This window comes from Haliotis rubra, unplaced genomic scaffold (genome assembly GCF_003918875.1).
Source record: "Haliotis rubra isolate DU_JTF1 unplaced genomic scaffold, ASM391887v1 Scf6, whole genome shotgun sequence".
Classification (NCBI taxonomy): Eukaryota; Metazoa; Mollusca; class Gastropoda; order Lepetellida; family Haliotidae; genus Haliotis; species Haliotis rubra.
The window spans coordinates 3743071-3767874 of NW_025767301.1; the positions used below are offsets into that span (position 1 = coordinate 3743071).

The following is a 24804-nucleotide window of genomic DNA, read 5'->3' on the forward strand; positions in this document are numbered from 1 at the left end:
CTGCTGTGACCGTTGCAGGAGACGATCTAGTAGTCGTGGAAGTCGATTGAGTCGCCGATCTCGTAGGTCCTTCTTGTAGAAGTAACGGGGGATCATCAAAAACGTCTACTGGCTGGATGAGTATGGTTTTATGTCGTCTTTAGCAATATTCCAGCAATATCACGGCGAAGGACACCAGAAATGGGCTTCACAAGTTGTACCCACGTGGGGAATCGAACCCAGGCCTTCGGCGTGACGATCGAGTGCTTTAACCACTAGGCTACCCCACCGCCCCTAAAAACGTCTACTTCATGTTGAGGTAATATCTCTTCGTTGAAGGATTTCTGATGCGTTGACTTACTAGGCCGCGTAGATTTACCCTCCGATCTGGTAACAGACGCTTTCTTCTGCGACGTAAAAGAAGACGTCTTTTTTCTAGCTTGAGTCGGAGTCAACTGCGTTGTAGCTAATCTCTTCTTAGCCCCAATACCAGCAGACTGCCCCTGCAACGTACTCAGCATAGCACCAGTATGATGAATTTCAGCAGTAGCAAGCAACATACAGTTTGCAGGCTGATCTCCTGTTTTATCAGCCGTGACTTGAGATGACTTCCTCACCCAATCCATGGCATGTCTATAGATATAAGACAAATATTGATTAAATTGTAGATTTGACAAATCAACACAATAAGTACAACGCAAGCTGGAAGAACATGGTTTGATGCACGAAGGGCATTGGGGGTGAGGATCAGCCACGGATAACCTGTGCCTGCAAACACTGCAAGATTTCAGGAAATGTAAACAAGTTACATCACGATGAAATAATGACACAAATACAAAGAAATTTTTTCAAATTTTTACATATAACACAATATAGCTATAGCCAAATCCATACACAGCGTAATTTTGAAGAATAGGACCTAAATCAAAAAGGATATGATGCCGTATACGGGACTCCATCCACTTGGGCGAAAAGGGAGAGAGTGACAAGTAAGGCTCGTCACATGACTGTTTGCGCGGGAAAGGGCAAAAGGGAGGTAACTCGTGGGTGAGTGTATTTTCACGTCCGCTTCGGGAACTTCAAGGGATTCAAGTGTTCCACTACCATTCGCAAGGGAAAGGGAGATAAGCAAAAGATCATGAGTCAGGATAAGAAAAATAATTATGTTATTTCGAAGAGCAACATTCAACTTGGAACTTTCATCACCATATTGCCAGATTAAAATCATTATCAATTATTTGTACAAGTTTTAAGTGTACATACATAATATTCACAATGTTGACTCGTCCAAACAGTGCCTCTGTAGACTTAGTTGCCAGGGCAACGATATGTGGGGCATCAATTGACTCTGTGCGCCGGGCATTGATGACCTCAAGAGATCCATCGGGGCTTGTAGTTTTGGACATGTTGATCACAATACTCTAACCTGTAAGCAAGGAAATTATTAAATAGTTAATACAATTTACTCCTCTAGATCATATTGCACAAAGAAATATAATAATCTGGACAGTACCGTTCACAATGAATTTCTCCAGATTAACATTATGTCTGGATTCATGAAACATATATGAAGTACCTAATGTTTATCCTTCTCTATACTGATGTTTAACAACAGTAACTGAAATGAGAGATTTGTTATATATACAGGATCTTATGACATTTAAGTGTAACAAATACCCGAATGCCAAACATTTAACTTGGTTATTTGATTTACATGTTGAACAGTTGATGAATCTCTGTTAGCATGGTCTGAGATGGCATTATGACATCAATTCACTATCAACTAAGGTTCATTTCAAGGCATCAGTGGTGGTGTTGGTTCTTGTATATAATTGTGGCTTGATGAAATCTTCCAATCAATTCACACACAATTACACAGATAATAATTAAGAGGATATGAATAAAATTAATAAAATAGATTACAAACATATGTCCAGATATGCAATGAAAACTTTTACAACCAGATTGAGCAATAAAAGTATTAAATTGTTTACTTCAGAAAGGATATGTTGGGTATGTTGACATGGTATTTCCAGTGTTGCTAGCTCAAAATAGTGTAACTTTTGTGTGGCCCATAACTACACATATCCAAAGATGCTAGACTGTGATCTATCACATCACATTTTCATAAAAGAAAATAGTTCAAGACACACAACTGTTTGGGGACATTGTTCCTTAGTCATATTTAAATTGCTTATTTTATATCTCTGATGTTGCCAACATTACATTTGTAATATATATAACAATTATCCTGTACAGACAAAAGACAAGGAAGATGCCATATTTGTTTGTAAACACCAAAAGTAGTACTTACCAGACATTTTGTATTCACACATATTTATCTATAAATGATTCCAACATACTTTTTCTAAATCTGTTGACTATATCTTGTTGAGAAACTAACATATTACAATATAAAATGTAAATATCCCTCTGAAATCATGCCATTTATCATATTTCAAGAAGAGAATACTGTTTGTTTTTGCATGATTTATTGGAAAATAAATGATGAATTTACGGATCTTAATAAGTGTGACTGCATATGCTACCATACATTCCAAACATTAAAAAGAAAAACCAAAGAAAGAAATGTTGATAATGATTTACCCACGAGTATAATAAAATAGTCCACTTTTGCATTCTCCACAATAATCAAAAAGTGTTGTCCCGAACTTGACTGTATATTTGTTCACAATGTTTTAGCAGTCGAATCTGTGTAATTATTCTAATTCATCTATCAAAAATAATGCAAAACAGCATCCCACCTTGCCAAGACGTTGCTGGTAGACACTAATACACTGTCTGCTGTTACGAAGCTGGCCGAAATAATCCAAAGTTAGGCGGCCATGTTGAAACGGTAACCATGGAGCTTTAACTTCCGGTAGTAACGCACAAATTGTATTTTCAATATATATTTCACAGTTTGAAATATTTTAATATGTTAATATGATATTTATGATATCAGGATCGTGGAATCCGGAGTCTCTATCTTCCTATAGGGTTCCTATATATTTAGAGGTGGTTGTCCTGCCACAAAAATAAAATGTTTAAAGAAAAGCGCGCGACTGCTATTTCCCCCGTCGTATGTACTACGCTTCCGGAAGCGTGTTTTGAAAGGAACTCGATTCAGAAAATCCATCTTTACTCATTTTGAGAGTTCTTTTTCTGCTTACATACACTTTCAGCAGAAAAAGAAACATGGAGACAACAAGTGACGGAAAGATGAAGATGCCAAAAGTTGCCAAGGTAATTACCAAAAGAAAAATAAGTCATTAGCACAACGAGAAATGTTATGAAGTGATATTTTTGAAATGTGCAGACTTCGATGAAGAATATTGAGCACATGACTGGGAATAAAGCAGGGGCTAAATTAAATAAGTTGTTCTTACCCATTACAGATTAGATTAATGACAGTGGTGATTTCATGCTCATTAATAGTATCCACATAAATCTCCATTCTGATGAATTGGTTTGAAAGCTGTTAACCCTAACAGTAACACCAGGGTCAGGGTTTTACCTTGAGTCCTGTTTTTTGATGGTCCCTAGGACTCATGCTCTCAATTTTCAGGAGTCCTGGACAACAAAATGGTGGTCCAGACACTTACACATTATTATTAATAGTGTTATTGCAGTGTTCACGAATTATGTTTCAAAGTAACAGGACATTGGGTCCTGTAAGTTTAAGATGTCTGTCTGACCCATTGAAAATTCACAGGACCCATGGAATAAAATTAAACATACATTTCAGATTTAACATTTCTTATAATTGGCATTGAAATTATTTAACAAACATAAGAAAAATTAAGATAAAATAAACAGCAAACAAGTGTCACATATAACAACTTCAGTCAAAGTCATTGTGAAATATACGGTTGGATACTGGGGCCGGTGGGTTGTAGACTTCTATCGGACCGTTGGCGAATCTGCCGGATTTGTCAGAGGGTCAGACACTATTCGCAAACACTGTTATGATCATCACATTATTTGTTGCAAATGATACCATAACCCAGCTAGTAGCAAACTCTTTGATAACTTATTGTTACTTGATTGGAATTTTCACAAAAAGTACATGTATGTGGACTTTTTCTGCGTCCCTGAGGATGCACTAATAATTTTGTTGCGTCCATTGTCAAGTTTTATAAATATGGGACGCAGGAATTTGCGTCCTGTAAATCCCTGCCATAGTCATTATCATTGTTATAATATGTTGTTAGCTTATAGCCGGAGATATGGTCTCTGATATGTTCATCACCATCAGAGCTCCACATATGCTGCACATGTGCTTAATTATGCATTTAAAATATATATACACAAGTCACCATTACTAGCTGATTACTCCAGCAAACCTTTGAGTTGCTTGCATATCATTATTGGTGAAAATAAAAAGTAAACAAACACTGTTCCAAACAGACTGGACGTAACTGCCTCAGACAGTAATATTTAAATACCAGTTTATTGTTGCATATTTTGACCACCAAAGGAAAACGGGCATGTCAGTGCCCAATGATGATGCATATGTGAGTGAAAATACAGAAATGACTGGCATTTTTTTCTGGGGCCTGATCATCTGATCATGGATCTAATTTCATTAAAATCTAGTCTTTAACTCTAATCTTGCTGTTTTGAAACCTCTCTTACTCTGTCTATGAGGTGAAGTGACATCTCTCTGGAAGGTAGCGTAAGATGACTTTTTGTAAATTGTATTGTCATCAGTAGTGGTGTTCCGATTAATTGAAATAATCGAAGATTGGTCGCAGTGACCAAACGATCAAGCAATCGATCACATTTTCTCATAATCGAACATAAACAATTTTGGAACTACTGTTTTAGTCTTTGAAATATTTGACAATGGAACATATCGTTGAAGTTGTCAGGGCCTGAAAACGTGTTTAATTCTTAGAAAACTCACTTCACTAACTGAAAAGCCATGACTGAATATTTCTTGAAGACTCCAGGAAGTTTATGTTCATGATATATTAGTCTTCACTTTAAAGTAGCAAGTTGCATCATGTTATACATATCTGCAATAACAGCCTGGATGGGAAAATCTGAAAAGTGACGCTAACCAATTTTTTTCGATGATTGTTCGTTGGTAATGAAGCAATCATCAATTGTGAGATTTCAACCAATTCCCAACACTAGCCATTAGCCAATCAGTGTCAAGGGTTTTCTGAATTCTAAGGTGAATAATGCATTCAAACCTGTGTATATAAACATGATGACTTTGTCTGAAAACTGAATGAAAACAACAACTTCTGGGGAAAAAAACAAACAAATTTTTGCACTTTAATAATGATGACATTGTTGTGGATTTTAAGAAATCCTGTTGTTTCTGATGGTTATCCTGGTTATGGCATTGAAAGCCAAAAGCATGGCAGGGGTGCATGCCTTGAACAGGCCAGAAACTTATGATCATGGGTTTGAGTCCTGTTTCAGGCCAGTGTTTGTTGGTTAAGCTTTATAATACCTGTGCTCATGGTTTCACCAAAATTGTATTCATAAACATGATAAAACCTGCATAACTTCTGGGTTCTCTCCCACATCAAACTGACACATTGTAATTTAACTGAAATATGTTTCAAGCTAGCATTATTAAACCTCACTCACTCACTCCAGCCCAAAGGGAGTCTCACTGGTGAGATATTTGTGTTCAATGTGGGTTTTCATTTGTACAATATTTCTGAATCAAGAAGATTGTCAATCACTGAAACTGAATAAAATTTGGTAAAAGAAGATGTGTCCCCCAAATACAGTTTGTTCATCAACTTTGATTTTTTATTAATTCAGGTGAAGAACAAAATGCCTGCTCCAGTACAGATCACAGCGGAGCAGTTGCTGAGAGAGGCAAAGGAGAGGGAGCTGGAGCTGGTGCCGCCGGTAAGTTGAGTCTCCACCAAGTAAACACAGCTTAAAGGCCTACCCATGGCAGTAGTTGGCTACACATAGTCATTTTAATGCTAGAATGTAGTAATCTAATAATGCCCTTGCTTGTAATACTGTTCTTTTCAGTTTTTAATGGTCCTGATGGTTTCTTAAAGCCTTATGTCAGCTTGAATGTAAACATGACAAAGTTTTAGCTATACTATTTGAGAAAGTAGTTTACAGTTAGGTGTTTGTCATATGTTTGCTTTACAGTTTGGTCTGATCTATTTTGAGTATCATGAAGATGATAAAATAATTATGTTGGTACTTCTGTCAGCTTCACTGATCAAAAGTTTCACTTTGAGATATAGGACAGATTGGTACATCATGATGCTCTGTATCTGTACAATTGTGATGCTTATATCAAGGATCATATTGTAACCTTAGTATCAGATTGTCTCACCATGCCCATAGAACACGTTTGTTGTGTCAACATGATCCAGCTGTCATTCACAGCCACAAGAACCTTACACTTACACTCCATGTGTGATTATCTTTTCCAGCCTCCCAAACAGAAGATATCTGATCCTGAAGAACTTGCCGATTATAGAATGAGGAAAAGAAAGGTAATGTTGAATATTAGTATCGTAGTTCCAACACTGTTGCATTTGGACACAGGTGACAGGAATGGGTGGTCAGACTTGCTGACTTGTCATCATGTCCAACATGTGTAGATTGATTTTTATGATGTTAGTCATTGTATTGTAAGTCCAAATGTAATTAATTATTTACAAACTGCTGTCATGTATGTTGAATATTGCTTAGTGTTCTGTTAACAAATTAAATGTTTCGCTTTACCATTTTACAGTTTGTACAACAAGATATTACCTCCCTTGCTGTAGAGTATCCGACTCAATAACTCATGACATATGTGGTCCCCAGTCCACCACTTCTGTTTGGTTTAACTTAACTCACCATGATTGTTACCTATATGGAAACTATTACGTGTTCAGAATAACGCCAGGAAAGTAGATGATTAATGTGTCAGAAAATTGGATAGGCAAAGACTCTTCATTCAGTTTACTGTTATCACCATTTCAATCTCAGCCCACGATAAATGTGTTTAGATATGCAATTATTCTTCTCTTCTAAGACCTGCCATCTCTTTGTTATATAGGCTTCTGAGGACAACATACGTAAAAACCGAAGTGTGATGACCAACTGGATTAAGTATGCTCAGTGGGAGGAAAGTCAGAAGGAACTTCAAAGGTAAGAAATGAAGGTTTTACTTTAGTTAGGTAATCATGGCACTTCCAAAATAAATTGAATGTGTTTTAAAAAAAATTTCAGCACATTAAAATTGAATAATTTTGTTTTGGTTAGGAACTGATTTTTCAGATCATGTGCAGGTTACTGTGTTTTGTTAGGTGAGGGACTCTGTTACCTGGCTAGGTACATTTTCAACATGATCGTATGTTGATTTTGATATTATGAGACTATTACTAGCTGAGCATTTTAGTCTGAACAGTACTCAAGAATACAGTCAACTGTTTGTGTGTTTTCAGAGCAAGATCTATCTGGGAGAGAGCTCTGGATGTTGATCACAGAAACATCACGGTCTGGCTGAAGTATGCGGAGATGGAAATGAGGTGTGTATAAGCAGCACAGCTAGGAAACGTCCTCCCTTTCTATTATTTCTATATTTCACGATGTCGCTGTCACATTTTATAGTATCTTTTAAGAAGAATTACAGAGAACCAGTGTGTGTTATATTAAGCATTAGTTTCTCTAGTGTTGTTGTTTCCTGAACCAGTGGACCCGTGAAGATGCGGGTTAGAATTGACCTTCAGTAACCCATGCTTGTCAGAAGAGGCGACTAACAGGATCAGGTGGTCAGGCTTGCTAAATTGGTTGACACATGTCATCAGTTCCCAATTATGCAGATCGATGCTCATGCTGTTGATCACTGGATTGTCTGGTCCAGACTCGATTATTTACAGACCCCCGCCATATAGCTGGAATATTGCTAAGTGCGGTGTAAAACTTAACTCACTCACTCACTCAAATACTGTTCTAGGCATTGTTAAGCGCTGAATCTTTTATTCATTAAGGTAGGGGCAGTGGGGCAGCTTGTTTTGCTGAATCATGAGTACAATGTGTGAAGCCCATTTTTGGTGTTCAAAAGGGAGGGGTGGGATTCGTTTTCCAGAGCACAACTCGAAAAGTTCTTAATATCTTTCAGCAAAACTTGGCAGATATGTGAGGCAGATCCTAAAGTGATGCCTTTTGCTAATTGCTGATTTTTGGCATTTTTATTTTTTCCCAGTTTCCATGGAAACAATTTGGACTTACTCTAAAATAAATCAAGCTGGACTTTAAGTAACTGTCATATGATTTGTTCTTTCATTAAATGTGGGGGCCAGGGTGATATGTCATCTTCTGATGACTCTTGTTGAATGCATGTTTGCATGTTGTTGTCTTGGCTTGTTGAGAATATGTCACAATAAATTACAGTCAGTTAATGTGCTAATGCCACAGGAACCGGCAGATTAACCATGCCAGGAACGTGTGGGATCGTGCAGTTACAATCCTGCCCCGAGCCAACCAGTTCTGGTACAAGTACACCTACATGGAGGAGATGCTGGCCAACATTGCAGGTATGCAGACATACTACACAACATGGCTTACAGCTGATTCTTCCCTGTTACTTTAGGTTACTTTAACTTCTTTTGAGTAGTATATTCATTCAGGAAAGTGTAAGTTGTTGTCAACAATTTGATTCAAGTTTTGAACATTTTGGTTTTATAGCATCATTATTTCCAATACATATTTAATACAATCGTTTTAATATTGTTTGATGTATAGATATATCATGGTACTTTGGAGGGGTGGTAGGGTATCCTAGAGGAAAAAGCGTTTGCTTTCGTCAGCTGAAGTCCCGGGTTCGAATCCCCAAATGAGTGAAGCTCATTTCTAGTGTCCCCCGCTGTGATATTGCTGAGATATTGCAAAAGGAGACATAAAACTAAAAACTTGCTCACACACTCATGGTACTTTGGAGTTGTCTTATCAAAACTGTATTTGCATCTGCATTACACTGTAAGGACACTCTGTACTGCCTATTTTATGATTTATTCCCAACAGACATCTTCTGAAAAGCCCCAGTTCATGGAAAAGGTTTATAGTCCTCTGTGGTTTTATGAGCCATTTATAAATAGTATGTCAGTGTTTCCGTTCTCCTGTATATACCTGAAAATCGCAGGTAAAATTTGTTGGGGACCGGTAAATTGAAAGCCAGCCAGACACTGTGTCCGGTAAATAATCATGTATTAAAATTGAAAAATCATGGGTAAGCGAAATGACAGTCTTGGCATTGCTTTCATGGTTGCAAAAATTGTTATGTTTCGGAAATACCCAGGCTAAAAATAACTGTAAAATGAGTACTTACAGTATGACAATAGGATATGACCGGCAAATTTAATTCATGACCGGTAAAATTTTAGGTTGCCGGACACAGTGTCTGATAAATAATTAAGTCCCCGGAAACACTGTATGTTGATCAGTGGCGCTACCATTGTGGAATGTTTTTCTGGATGCTATGTGTTGTGTTCCTGCAGGATGCCGCCAAGTGTTGAGAGGTGGACGGAGTGGGAGCCAGAGGAACAAGCCTGGCACTCCTACATCAACTTTGAGCTCCGCTACAAGGAGCTGGACCGAGCCAGGGCAATATACGAGAGATATATCCTTCACCTGCAAACATTACCACTTGGATATTGTTATGATACCTGGGGCAGTGGGGTAGCCTAGTGGTTAATGCATACACTTGCCACGCCGAAGACCAGGGTTCGAATGCCCACATGGGTACAATGTGTGAAGCCCATTTCTGGTGTCCCCTGCCGTGATGTGCTAGAATGTTGCTAAATGCGGTGTAAAACCAAACTGACTGACTGACTGACTGTTATGATACCCCTGGAAATCCGGGTTAGAATTCGTCTTCAGCAGCCCATGCTTGTTGTAAGAGGCAACTAACGGGATTGGGTGGTCAGGTTTGTCAGTGATCACGATTGCATAGATCGATGCTAATGCTGTTGATCACTTGATTGGTTTGTCCAGACACTATTAGCTGGAACACTGCTGAGTGCACTGTTAAACAACAAACAAAACATCGTTACGACATAAACTTGGTCATTTAATACCGTAAGGGGATCCAGTGTATTACATGTATTCCATCTGAGTGAGTGAGTGAGTGAGTTTAGTTTAACACTGCACTCAGCAATATTCCAGCTATATGTCGGTGGTCTGTAAATAATCGAGTCTGGACCAAACAATCCAGTGATCAACAGCATGAGCATCAATCTGCGTAATTGGGAACCGATGACATGTGTCAACCAAGTCAGCGAACCTGACCACCTGATCCCATTAGTCCCCTTTTACGACAAGCATAGTAGTTGCCTTTATGACAAGAATGGGTTGCTGAAGACCTATTATACCCCAGATCTTCACGGGTCATATTCCATCTGAATGGAATGGAGATATATAATGCTGAATAATCACAGATGTTGTAAATGGCTTAATAAGGAAAAATCTCTCTACTGTTGACACTCTGGGATGTCACTGATGTCTGCCCCTTGCTGTACACATGACAAATAACGGATGCTTACACACATGGTGAAACATAAACATGACACTGTACACATGACAAATAAAAGATGCTTACACACATGATGAAACATAAGCATGACACTGTACACATGACAAATAACGGATGCTTACACACATGGTGAAACATAAGCATGACACTGTACACATGATGACACTGTAACATGACAAATAACGGATGCTTACACACATGATGAAACATAAGCATGACACTGTACACATGACAAATAATGGATGCTTACACACATGATGAAACATAAGCATGACACTGTACACATGACAAATAAAAGATGCTTACACACATGGTGAAACATAACGCATGACACTGTACACATGACAAATAACGGATGCTTACACATGACATAGCGGATGCTTACACATGATGAAACATAGGCATGACACTGTACACATGACAAATAATGGATGCTTACACACATGGTGAAACATAAGCATGACACTGTACACATGACAAATAAAAGATGCTTACACACATGGTGAAACATAAGCATGACACTGTACACATGACAAATAACGGATGCTTACACACATGATGAAACATAAGCATGACACTGTACACATGACAAATAACGGATGCTTACACACATGGTGAAACATAAGCATGACACTGTACACATGACAAATAACGGATGCTTACACACATGCTTACACACATGGTGAAACATAAACATGACACTGTACACATGACAAATAACGGATGCTTACACACATGGTGAAACATAAGCATGACACTGTACACATGACAAATAATGGATGCTTACACACATGGTGAAACATAAGCATGACACTGTACACATGACAAATAATGGATGCTTACACACATGGTGAAACATAAGCATGATGCTGACAAATAACGGATGCTTACACATGGTGAAACATAAGCATGACACTGTACACATGACAAATAATGGATGCTTACACACATGGTGAAACATAAGCATGACACTGTACACATGACAAATAATGGATGCTTACACACATGATGAAACATAAGCATGACACTGTACACATGACAAATAATGGATGCTTACACACATGTACACATGACAAATGAAACATAACATAAGCATGACACTTTACACATGACAAATAACGGATGCTTACACACATGGTGAAACATAAGCATGACACTGTACACGACACATGACAAATAAAAGATGCTTACACACATGATGAAACATAAGCATGACACTGTACACATGACAAATAACGGATGCTTACACACATGGTGAAACATAAACATGACACTTTACACATGACAAATAATGGATGCTTACACACATGGTGAAACATAAGCATGACACTTTACACATGACAAATAACGGATGCTTACACACATGGTGAAACATAAGCATGACACTGTACACATGACAAATAACGGATGCTTACACACATGATGAAACATAAGCATGACACTGTACACATGACAAATAACGGATGCTTACACACATGGTGAAACATAAGCATGACACTGTACACATGACAAATAACGGATGCTTACACATGGTGAAACATAAACATGACACTTTACACATGACAAATAATGGATGCTTACACACATGATGATGAAACATAAACATGACACTGTACACATGACAAATAATGGATGCTTACACATGGTGAAACATAAGCATGACACTGTACACATGACAAATAACGGATGCTTACACACATGGTGAAACATAAACATGACACTGTACACATGACAAATAATGGATGCTTACACACATGGTGAAACATAAACATGACACTGTACACATGACAAATAACGGATGCTTACACACATGATGAAACATAGGCATGACACTGTACACATGACAAATAACGGATGCTTACACACATGATGAAACATAAACATGACACTGTACACATGACAAATAACGGATGCTTACACACATGATGAAACATAGGCATGACACTGTACACATGACAAATAACGGATGCTTACACACATGATGAAACATGGATGCTTAACACATGGTGCATGACACTGTACACATGACAAATAACGGATGCTTACACACATGATGAAACATAACATGACACTGTACACATGACAAATAACGGATGCTTACACACATGGTGAAACATAACATGACACTGTACACATGACAAATAACGGATGCTTACACACATGGTGAAACATGCTTACACATGGTGAAAATAACGCATGACACTTACACATGACAAATAACTGATGCTTACACACATGGTGAAACATACGCATGACACTGTACACATGACAAATAATGGATGCTTACACACATGGTGAAACATAAGCATGACACTGTACAACTTTCATGTGTAATTAACTTGTTTAGATAACTTGATTAATGTGAAATTTTAAACTCATGTGCTATCCTTTCCTTGACTGTGTCACTTGTGATAGTCCACCCTGAAGTGAAGAACTGGATCAAGTATGCCAAGTTCGAGGAGAAGCATTCCTACATCAATAGCTCCAGGACCATCTATGAGAGAGCTGTGGAGTTCTTTGGCGAGCATAATGTTGATGAGAAACTGCTCATAGCATTTGCCAAGTTTGAAGAAGGGCAAAAAGAGGTACATACTTATCACAGCATTACAATGTTGAGAAATTAATGCAAACCAACATCATGTGGTATCAGACCTTTTCAAAGAACTAACTGAGGAACACAGGTTCTAGCTTTTGTTCTACCAAAGAATTCCTGAGCTTGCTTTCTTCAAATGTTCCTGATAGATCTACTGGGCAGTGTTTTACCTTGACTTACAAAAGTGGGGGTCCAGAGAACACCCATTAATAAATTTTATGTGTCCTTGCTGGTATTTTGGTGTATATCTCCAGACACTGTATTTTAGGTTTTTAGTGTCCATTCTCTACATTTGTGCGTACTGGGCACAAATTTGTGCATCGCGTAAGACCCTGACTAAGGTATTTCAATCATTAAGTGAGTGATCGGCTCAACCATTATCTTCATGTTGAGAGTCCAGGGAAGATAGGTACCCTGTGTCATGTGCTTGTAAGGTCTGACTAATGCGGAGTATGTGATCATAACATCTAACCAGTCTGATTGTGGGTCATCATGACCTGATGACATGGACTTCTGCTCATGCTATCAATCCATGGTTTACTTGGCCATTTCCCCCTGTCATCCAATGTTACATAGACTGTGACAGGTACTGTCTGTTTCAGCATGACCGAGCCCGTGTCATCTACAAGTTTGCACTGGATCACCTGCCCAAGGATGCTTGTCAAGAGATCTACAAGCAGTACACAATGCATGAGAAGAGGTATGGTAGCCGGGCTGCCATAGAGGATGTCATAGTCAACAAAAGGCGCTTCCAGTATGAAGAGGTAGAGCAAAAACATTGGAAATAATTCTAATTCTAATTTGTTTACCATTAATTACTAGTTTTGTGCAAGTCTTTACAAAATGTGTTGCAGGAGACATTGTTTCTTTGTGTTTAATCTATTTTGCAAACAAATTGTGTATACTAATGTTGCGATGCTTGTGACTCTCTTGAAGTGTAAATTTAGTGTATTTCATAAATTAGAAGTGTAACTTTAGTGTATTTCATAAATTAGGGAAAGCAAGGAGTACTTGGAGACCTTGACTTAAGTGAGGTGGATGGGATGAATGTTTAGGAATATATTTATTTATGTCCTAACAGAAGTTGTGTATAAGCATAGCATCACTATGGGGATCTTTGTGATGGATGTACTGATCGGAGTACCCAGTCTGTTTGGCATTTAGTATGATTGCTTTACCTTAACATTTCTAAAGAGATCTAATGGCATTTGGGATCCTAAAATAACAATAGGCATGATAAGACAGGGGGAATTATTACTTTGCATAATAATAAAGAAGAAAGCTTTAGAATTTGTCATTAATCTAACAGGTTCATGGCACATTTTAAAGAATAATCAATGTTCACTCATGATCTCTGAGGGTATGAACTTTTAAGCGACTGAAAGATCTCCTGTTTAAAGTCCTTGTAACACTTGACTTGTTTGTCCAGGAAGTGAAAGCCAATCCCATGAACTACGATGCCTGGTTTGACTACCTGCGTCTGTTGGAGGCTGATGGGAATGTGGAACAGGTGCGGGAGACGTACGAACGAGCCATAGGCAACCTCCCACCTTCAAAGGTAACATATCTTTCTGGTTTCTTGTGAAATGTCGCCACAGGTCGGGATTATGATATTTGGTGTGTCAGGACAATACCTCTGCTTGTGGGCACCACCATAATGGAAAAATCAAAGACTTACTTCATTTTAGGCTGTTCCGCACATTGTATAGTTGTCATCCTGTATGTAATACAAGTAGTAAAGCCAATTTTGATGACCCCAGTGATTATGAGATGTGATTGTCACAGAGAGTGTCATCAAACCAGAGAGTTCTGCAGATTTCTAGACATCAAAGTCACTTTTGACACACATTCCAATAAACTCAAAATAATAGTCTCCCCAAATCCCAAGACTTTCATGTTTATGAAAAAATACTGAACATTCCCATCCTTGAACCATTCTCATGATACAGACCCACCACCACACAGTTTGACGAACTTGTTCTGTTGTTGGTTGCCCCTCTTGCAATGGAAATCACCTGATCTGCTGCATATTGGCAGGAAAAGCGTCACTGGCGGAGATACATCTACCTGTGGATCAACTACGCTGTGTACGAGGAGCTGGAGACGGGGGATATAGAGCATGCACGTAATGTGTACAAGGCCTGTCTAGATGTCATCCCGCATAAGAGCTTCACGTTTGCCAAGGTGTGGCTGCTGCTGGCCCAGTTTGAGATCCGCCAGCGGAGCCTGCAGGCTGCCCGGAGAGTGCTGGTAGGTTGACCACTAGCTGGACACAGGGCAGTTGTAGGTGGAGAAGGTGCAAACTCAGACAGGAAGTGACCTCATTTTCAACTCCAACTTCTTCAGGCCATAACAGAGAATCTATACGTTTTCACCCCTGGCTGCTTCAGCACTAACCCTTGCCTTATTCTGTTACCCAAAACTAGACCTCAGAAGTCAATATGCGACTCCAATTTTGAAGATAATGTCTGTGACAGTGCACAAATTATCAAATTTAAAAGGTTATAGTATTTTAGTTAAAACTAATGTAATTGCTCAGCAATGATGACTTCCTGATAAACTGTGATGATGTTTGCATAGAATTTAATGTTGAATAATCCCTAAATGCTCCAAAAAAAAGGAACTTATTAGGACATTTCAAATTTTGTCTATGAAGGGCTCTTCCTTTGGAATCCTGTATTAATCCCTGGATTTGTTCCTGTCTTACTTTACATGATGAAATCCACCAAATGCATATAAACATACAACACCACATATCCATCCACAGTTAAGCTCCACAGATGTGTTCACTGTACTCAAAACAAAATAAATGCGACCTAATTATGATAATGCCTATTACCCTACATTTTGAAGAAACCAAATGCAGATCCAATGATTATTTCATTGTGGTTCAGTATTAAGTTTAACTCAGAATACTTTGATGTAATGTGATAAAATGTGTCAGTGTTCCGGCATTACTCCCTTGTCTTGGAGCCTATTGTCAGTGGCTCCTAGTGTTTACACCTCTGGTGGTTGTGTACAGGGAGCTGCTATAGGCAAGTGTCCCAAGAACAAACTGTTCCGTGGCTACATCGAGCTGGAGCTGCAGCTCAGGGAGTTTGACCGCTGTCGCATTCTCTATGAGAAGTTCCTGGAGTTTGGCCCCGAGAACTGCACATCTTGGATGAAGGTAATGAACAACACTATCAGTGACTTGCTTAACTCAGTATTAAACATTTAAATACCTGAATTGTTTCACTATTGATTTGTAGAGGAACCAATATGTAGCATGTAGAGTGTCTTTTCTTTTTTTTTCTTTTTTTTTCACTTTATTTCTTTTTTACGCATTGGTACAGTTTTATCTTTCATACACAACATTATTTCAAATACACAGCACAATTAAGTAACAAGCATAAGTGAGATCGAGTAGGTTATGTAAATAAGTTGTGGCATGATGACCAGAAAGTCATGAACTTGCTATATTTGCATACCGAGTATGCATTATATTTATGGAGATTGTAACTGTGGTTTAATTTGGCTTTGAGACTTTCAAGGGTTGGACTTATATTTGCTAGTTTTCTGGAATATATATATTCCTTTGTTATGATAAATATCAAGTTCAGAACATCATTACGTTTTTCATGAAAGCCCAAAAGGATTGTTTTCGGATCCAGGTTTATAGTAGTGACTGTTTTATCTTCAATCCAATTTAAAAGGTCTTGCCACAGCCTATTTACGTATCTGCATTCAAACATCAAATGAACAATAGTCTTTTCTTGGTCCATCTCCCAAGAGATTCGAATCTATGGATGTCAACTTCTTTTATATGAGGAACACGACGTTTTGGAGTATATTCTTCAGGTGAATGGTAATGATGAAGGAGTAAGCAATGTATTGTTCCTTAGATAAAAGACGTGGAGTCACCACCACCTGACATCCATAAATTCTCACCTTTATGTGTATCACATCTAAATGCTGTTCAAACCTACGTAAAATTAAGCCCTTGGCATATATGCTTAGTAAGCACTCTACAGAGCTGTATTTGTGTGTTTGTGGTGCATCACTTCAACTTAGTCAGTGTTTTTAGTTTCCTATGGGCTAAACTGAATATATTACCCCCTATATTTGCATTGTGACTTAGTCTATGGTTCACACCTTCATTTTCTAATTTTGGCAAGAGACTGTGACATAATGACTCTTATACATAAGCTGAGTTGAGGCCATCATCACATTGTACAAATATTCCCTGATCCACTCAACAGACCATTCTCGTATGTGTATGAAGTGAGATTTAGGTCCTATTCCCTGTTTGTTTGTCCTTAGTATGCAGAGTTGGAGACAATCCTGGGAGACACACGGACAGGGCTCGCTCCATTCTTGAGCTGGCCATTGGTCAGCCTAAACTAGACATGCCTGAAGTGCTGTGGAAGACGTATATTGACTTTGAGGTGGACCAGGAAGAGTATGACAACACTCGCGCACGTTATACAGGAGACTACTGGAGAGGACGCACCACGTCAAGGTGAGTGCCTATTAAAACATCCATCTATTTGTGTGCTAGTTATCTTCATTCTTGGTCTCAGCAGGTTAGGCTTATCAGAAGAAAATATGAAAAAATAAGAATTATTACGAATCTGTTTGAGAAGTTTAGTGATAAAACTAAAGGAGGCAATAGATAGGTGGAGTTACTTCCCTTCCATTAATTCAAGATCTGTAGGTTATCTGCTCGCATGTTTGGTATCCTGACATATTTATTTATGTATAATTCAGTAATTGTATTGCATACTTTCTGATAATCTCGGCTAACTGTAACTTGCAGATTATCTTGTGCTCTGCAGCTTTTCTGGCAAGATGAGCTGATCTTAATATCTACAGACACCCACTAATATTGAAATTACTTGTCATGTTTTCAGGTGTGGATTAGTTTTGCTCAGTTTGAGAAGTCAACGGGTGAGGACACAGCGTATGACAAAGTGCGGAAGGTGTACCGTGAAGCCAACAATACCCTGAAGTCAGCCGAGGACAAGGAGGAGAGGTTGATGCTGCTGGAGGCTTGGCAGGAGTTTGAGGTAGTAAGACAGGGAGTAAGGACTGACTAGACTACATGACGAGAATATCTGGACTGACTCTAGAGTATATGAGGATGGTAACTGAAATTGGTGAAACTAGGACAACCTAGAGAAACGGATGGTGAAACTAGGACAAACTAGAGAGACAGATGGGGAAACTAGGACAACCTAGAGAAACGGATGGTGAAACTAGGATAAACTAGAGTAACAGATATGGAAACTAGGACAAACTAGAGTGACAGATGGTGAAACTAGGACCAACTAGAGTGACAGATATGGAAACTAGGACAAACTAGAGTGACAGATGGTGAAACTAGGACCAACTAGAGTGACAGATATGGAAACTAGGACAAACTAGAGTGACAGATGGGGAAACTAGGACAAACTAGAGTGACAGATATGGAAACTAGGACAAACTAGAGTGACAGATATGGAAACTAGGACAAACTAGAGTGACAGATGGTGAAACTAGGACAAACTAGAGTGACAGATATGGAAACTAGGACAAACTAGAGTGACAGATATGGAAACTAGGACAAACTAGAGTGACAGATATGGAAACTAGGACAAACTAGAGTGACAGATATAGAAACTAGGACAAACTAGAGTGACAGATATGGAAACTAGGACAAACTAGAGTGACAGATATGGAAACTAGGACAAACTAGAGTGACAGATATAGAAACTAGGACAAACTAGAGTGACAGATATGGAAACTAGGACAAACTAGAGTGACAGATATGGAAACTAGGACAAACTAGAGTGACAGAGTGAATGGAAATGGGACAAACTAGGAGGACAAACTAGAGTGACAGATGGTGAAACTAGGACCAACTAGAGTGACAGATATGGAAACTAGGACAAACTAGAGTGACAGATATGGAAACTAGGACAAACTAAAGAGTGACAGGACAAACTGACAAACTAGGATGACAGATATGGAAACTAGGACAAACTAGACTAGGGTGACAGATATGGAAACTAGGACAAACTAGGGGAAACTAGATATGGAAACAGGAGGATAACTAGGACAAACTAGAGTGACAGATGGGGAAACTAGGACAAACTAGAGTGACAGATGGGGAAACTAGGACAAACTAGAGAAACAGATGGGGAAACTAGGACAAACTAGAGTGACAGATGGGGAAACTAGGACAAACTAGAGAAACGGATGGGGAAGCTAGGATAAACTAGAGTGACAGATATGGAAACTAGGACAAACTAGAGTAACAGATATGGAAACTAGGACCAACTAGAGAAACAGATGGGGAAACTATGTTTTTGCATGCATATTTTTTTTCTTTAATGGTCAAAATTGTTTTCAGCTTGTTATGCCTTTGTTACTTTCAAAGATGGACAAACCATTAAGCCAGAGTCAAAGCTTTTATTCCCACACTAAATTTCAATGGACACCTCTCTATCTCTCTTCACAGCGGGAGAATGGTGACATTGAGACGCAACGGGTAGTGCAGAAGTTGATGCCACAGAAGGTGAAAAAGAGGAGGAAGATACAGGCAGAAGATGGGGTCAGTATTACCAGCTTTAGTGGAGAGGGAGGGTACAGCAATATCATAAGAGGAATTGTAACAGGGAATTTTAGGGAACAAGTGTGTTGTGGAGTCCTGAATCATCACTCAAGTTTCATAATTGGTGGGAATATAAAGTTACAAGGAAAGATTTTGCTGAAAGTGATGTGCAGATTCTTTAAAACAATTTTGATTGTTGAGAATGCTGAAGGAGACGTCATTTCATTGAAAGGACGTTAATTCTGTTGGGTACTCTTATTTAAGTTTGTGTCTTTTGAGTCTTCATGCTTTAGGAGGGTTTGGGTCTTTTGTTTGGTTTTTATGAAATATTCATTCTCTATAGATTTTATGAAATTTTATTCATTCTCTATAGATCATAGTTTTAAAGTCTCTGGAATCATGTTAGCATTTCATTCCAATTCTTGTAAGGAATTAAAGTATTTTGAGTCACAGACCAACAATTTTCGTATGGAGCATAAGGATTGGCATGTGTTTATGTCTAGGAAGAATACCACTATGAGTATTACATCTTAGGTCCAAATTACACTTTTGACCTCTATTATTACACTTAGGGCCAAAATAGTTTTGGCATCTCTGGATCATATTTTAAAGTCTCTGAATCATGTTCATTTCTGTCTTCAGACGGAAGCTGGCTGGGAAGAATACTATGACTACATCTTCCCTGACGAAGAGGCGGCGAAACCCAACCTGAAGTTGCTGGCGCTTGCCAAACGCTGGAAACAGGAGCAGGACGTGGATGAGGAGGCCGAGGACGGGAACCAAGAGGAGGATGAGGAGAACTGAACACAACCATCAAGTGGACAACTGAAGACTTACCCATTGAACCATCATCCTAACGGGGTAGTGGGGTAGCCTAGTGGTGAAAGCTTTCACTCATCACACCCGACAGGTATCTCTATGGTGCTGACTGGATGGCTTCAGTTACCCAGACACATGCAGCATAAGAGACAGAACTTAAAACAGTTCCAGGTAATTCCACATGAATGAACATGGCTACTTAAGCAGATGCCCTTTGTATGTTAAAGATTTTACATCTCTGCCGACTGGGGAGACAAAGGGCTGTAGTTTCAGTTTGGACAAATGCTTTCAGTGCTTTAGTAATGAGACTTGGTGGGATATGAGTGTTTGTATCTGGGTGGGAGTCTGCAGTTAGTGTCTTGGCGGTGTGTAGCAAGGCAATTTCTCAACTGAAGGGGATCTTCTGGCTACTCCACTAGAAGATCCACAGGGGGGATCCAGAAGGGATATACTGGGCATGTGGACCACCCTCTTTCAGACATCTCATGACATGTATGTTCCCCATGTAATTTTGCTGGGTCTTGAACAAGATCCTGGATCCGTCATTGATTTCCCAGATGTCAATCTCAGGAATACCAGTATATATTTGATGTTCCTACAGTACTTAATACTTATAGGGGCCAGCTATATGACAGATTGGGTGCTTGATGTGTGACTCTGCTGAATTCTGTACTGTAAGGGTTGAGATCACTCATACTGTTACTAATTTCCATTCATTTTCACCCAAGCTTCACATTTTTTGACAGAAAGGTGGTCATTCGGAATATTTGCTAAATGTATATGAAACAGTAACGAGAGGTACTTACAACAACTGCCCAGACAACAACTGTCGAACCAAGGTCGTGGGTATTAACCAGTCACATGTGGTTCATGTTAGTTTACAGGCAGCTTGACATGGCTGGGATACTTGTGACTGTGATATTAAACTACTACTGTGCAGCTTAGCTACAGTAGCTAAGGGACCGTTCATTATTTATGGTTAGTGGGGGTGATAATTTTAAGAGTGTGTGTGTTGTGGGGAGTCATTCACATTCATACATGCTTCTACATAAAAATCATCATCATCGCACGCACCACACATGCAAGCACGCACACACATCCATAAATTATGAACAGTCCCTAAGTTCTGTCATCATCATGTACACCCAAATTTCATTTTCCATACAAGTTTTGGAGTAGTCAAGAGGTTCAATTATTAGATCATAGACCAGAAATCTTAGGTTTAACTCCCTACACCTGTAAAGACCATTTGTGATCTAATTCTGATATAGTGATAATGCCACACTCCCTCACCCACTTACTCAGTAAAACCACATATGGTCGTCAGTGCAGGGCCCCCTTCCACAAAGGGATCGTAGCGGTAAGATGATCGTAACTCCCATACTATAACATAGACTTACGACTGAGGCACTGGGCCCTGTTTGAAGAAATTTTGGTCCAAATGAATGATGGGTGCAAAGTAAGGTCACTTACACTGTGTATAGAAGTTGCAAGAGATAACAGTCTGGAATGGAAGGTTTCTGAATTATCAGGGCCAGGTCCCGATCCACAAAGCGTTCGTAACATTACGACCTCTCGTAACTCTAAAGTTTATCATAGGCTTACGAAGGTCGTCGCTCTGGGAACTCTTTAGTGATCGGTACTCTGGACTTGGTTCCTCGTATTCATTTATGTACTGATGCGCCATCAAGATATTCAAGTCGGCATTCTACCTGCATGGTAGCATCCATAGCATCCTCATTAATGAAATCACGTCATTTCTCATCTCACCATATCATGCGAAGGTGACAGTCACGAACATTTTCTAGATCATTTTGTTACTGTATATTTTGTAAATAAACAACTGCCAGAGATTGTGTATCGTTTTTTGGCAAATTGTTAATTGGTAACAAATGCATTCAAACAGTCATGTGCTGTTCATCATAGGACAGCTCTCACAGTGTGTAAGAACAGAGGTTCCACTGGGGATTCTGGGAGGATTAAGGGTCCATGTACCATTTGTTTATAAGAAGTGACTTAAGTTACCACTAAACGTTTACAAAGTGTAACAGGCCGATTGTGTGCCATGGTACCAACGTTGAGGGTTTGTGCTCATGCTGTCGACCAGTGGTCTCTGGCCATGACGAATGACAGCAGTGACGCGTGGGGTTATGGGCTGGCCTGGCGGTGAAGGCGTTCGCTTAATACCCCACCCTGGTATTTGCTGGAATACTCCTAAAGTCGGCACAAAACTATACTCACTTCACACACGCACTCGCTCGAGATCTAACTGGAAATAGGCTTCAGCCAGTGGAGATAACCCCCCCATTTGATCAAACGTATGATTGGAATGGGCGTTTATTTGATTTAAATAGGATTTACGGTATGTGAACAAATAAATAATGAGTAAGATTTTACTTTTATATCGTACCATTTAGCCCCCCATATGCCCTAGCATCATGCTTGACGCTACTGGAGGGAACATTATTCCTTTTGTGTATTTGTGAATAACCGCTTCACCGTAAACTGCATACATTTAATTTCAGGGTGCATAATGAATTCAGGGGTAAATAATGAGATAATAGAAGACTATTGATTGAAACACGCTGAATAAATATGGGACCGGGAATTGTAACCTGCTGCCAAATATTTCCGCAATTTAAATCACGATATTCTACCTGGCTATTGTTGAGACGACCCCTTCTCGAATTACCGGTTAAGCACCTCTTCACCTATTTCACACCTGGCTTCACCTTCCCACATCCAGGTAAACCTTTGATAGTACCGACGTGTTCAAATATATCGCGTCAAGTGACAACCGTCCAGGTATTGGAGGGATGTGCCACCGTAGATCAAGTCGATCCAGGAGAACGGCCTGTTAACATTGGAAAGTGATGAGACACGACAGTGGGCAAATCTCCCTGGGGTGAGGACAGCTACGGGAACACCCATATCAATTACGTTTTTAGGAGGGGGCAGGTGGAATTTGTATTTGTTCACCTGAACAAAAGTTCAGATGAGTGAATAACATGATCGTTGTTGCTCTGACAGTTTTGGTATCCTGCTCAAAAGAAGTTAAAGAACACCCAAATCTTTCCTATTACATACGCTGTTGAGACATTCACTCAACTGATCCTTATAGGTGAGCTAAATGCATGACAGATAAACTAAACATCAGGTTTCTTTAACTCCATTGGAGTACTAGCTACCCGTGAAGATCCGGGTTAGAATTGATCTTCTGTAACGGGTGGTCAATCTCGCTGACTTTGTTGACACATGTCATCGTATTCCAATTGCGTAGATCGATGCTCATGCTGTTGACCACTGGGTTGTCTGATCCGGACTCGATTATTTACAGACCGCCGCCATATAAAAATAATAATAATAATGGATATTTTTAGCGCGCCATTTTCCACCCACTGATACATGCTCAAGGCGCTACATAAAAGCATACATACAATGCATACAGAGGATAAAATAGCAAAATAAGTATACATTGAAATTGATGACAGAAAGATTGATTTTAGGGGTAGGTTTTGGAAAAAAAGAAAGCTGGAATATTGCTGAATGCGGCGTGAAACAACATTCATTCCAATCCAAACCAATAATTTGAGTAGCATGAGAGATTAACTAAAAAGTATATTTGTATCGGGAGTTCTTTGACGTCTCTTAGGTAGTGTATTACAATAGGTGTTTTGTCTCGAGTGAGGGTTCTGGTACAGACGAGTTGTGTCCCCTTGCTGCCAGGATCACTGGTTCAAGTTCCACTTTCCACGACGATGATCTGTGGTCAGCCTTTTGTCCGTGATATTTGTTTTAAATAAGTAGACGTACTTAACGGTAACACAATGTGTTGAGAGTGACGCACTGTTTAAGTTCGAGTCGAACGCCAAGTCACTCACTCATCCACGACGCTCAGTGTGAGGAGAACCCCAACTGAGAGGTATTACCCAGTAATTTGCGACATCCTCACAGCTGCTGGCTGGACTCCATCGTATCCAGAATGAATGTCGCACTGTTATGCTGGTTTATTGATATTGCCTCGTTGCATACCGTAGTGATTCATGTGACAATATGTTTGATCTGCCTTAAACCACAAAATACTGTGTCCACTGTGAGTCACTATCTGGGAGATGCGTCCACCTGTACACATGAACAATGAAAAAGCACTAACTGAATCCTTGGACAATTTTTAAAATTATGGTCCAAACAGGAGATCATACCCTAGCATGGAATGCACATGTAAAACATGTTCTTTACACTATCTCAAACCACACAGTTATCTTGTCTACTTGAGAGGTGAAGCAAAGGATCGCCCAAGACCTGGGAGACCAATACCCATGATGG

The 24804-nt window shown here is 39.3% G+C and overlaps 2 protein-coding genes across 3 annotated transcripts in view; one reads left to right on the forward strand and one right to left on the reverse strand.

Moving 5' to 3' along the window:
• Positions 1-2838, reverse strand: part of LOC124255285 (cilia- and flagella-associated protein 61-like) — a 95278-nt gene extending 92440 nt beyond the window's left edge. For both annotated transcript variants that reach the window (XM_046689154.1, XM_046689153.1), the window contains exons 1-2: positions 2745-2838; positions 1243-1405 (exon numbers count right to left, since the gene is read on the reverse strand). In XM_046689154.1, coding sequence (XP_046545110.1) covers positions 1243-1385 — 143 coding nt within the window. In that variant the 5' untranslated portion in view covers positions 1386-1405; positions 2745-2838. The remainder of the gene's footprint in view (positions 1-1242; positions 1406-2744) is intronic.
• Positions 2839-3064: 226 nt separating this feature from the next.
• LOC124255303 (crooked neck-like protein 1) lies at positions 3065-22332 on the forward strand. Its single transcript, XM_046689185.1, is given in 19 exon segments — positions 3065-3225; positions 5767-5856; positions 6405-6467; positions 7019-7110; positions 7407-7490; positions 8380-8498; positions 9345-9357; positions 9471-9580; positions 12899-13077; positions 13688-13849; positions 14515-14643; positions 15123-15335; positions 16108-16254; positions 17388-17417; positions 17420-17539; positions 17542-17586; positions 17978-18133; positions 19567-19659; positions 20302-22332. Coding segments are annotated over 19 exon segments (2055 nt in total). The 5' UTR covers positions 3065-3177; the 3' UTR covers positions 20464-22332.
• Positions 22333-24804: the final 2472 nt, after the last annotated feature.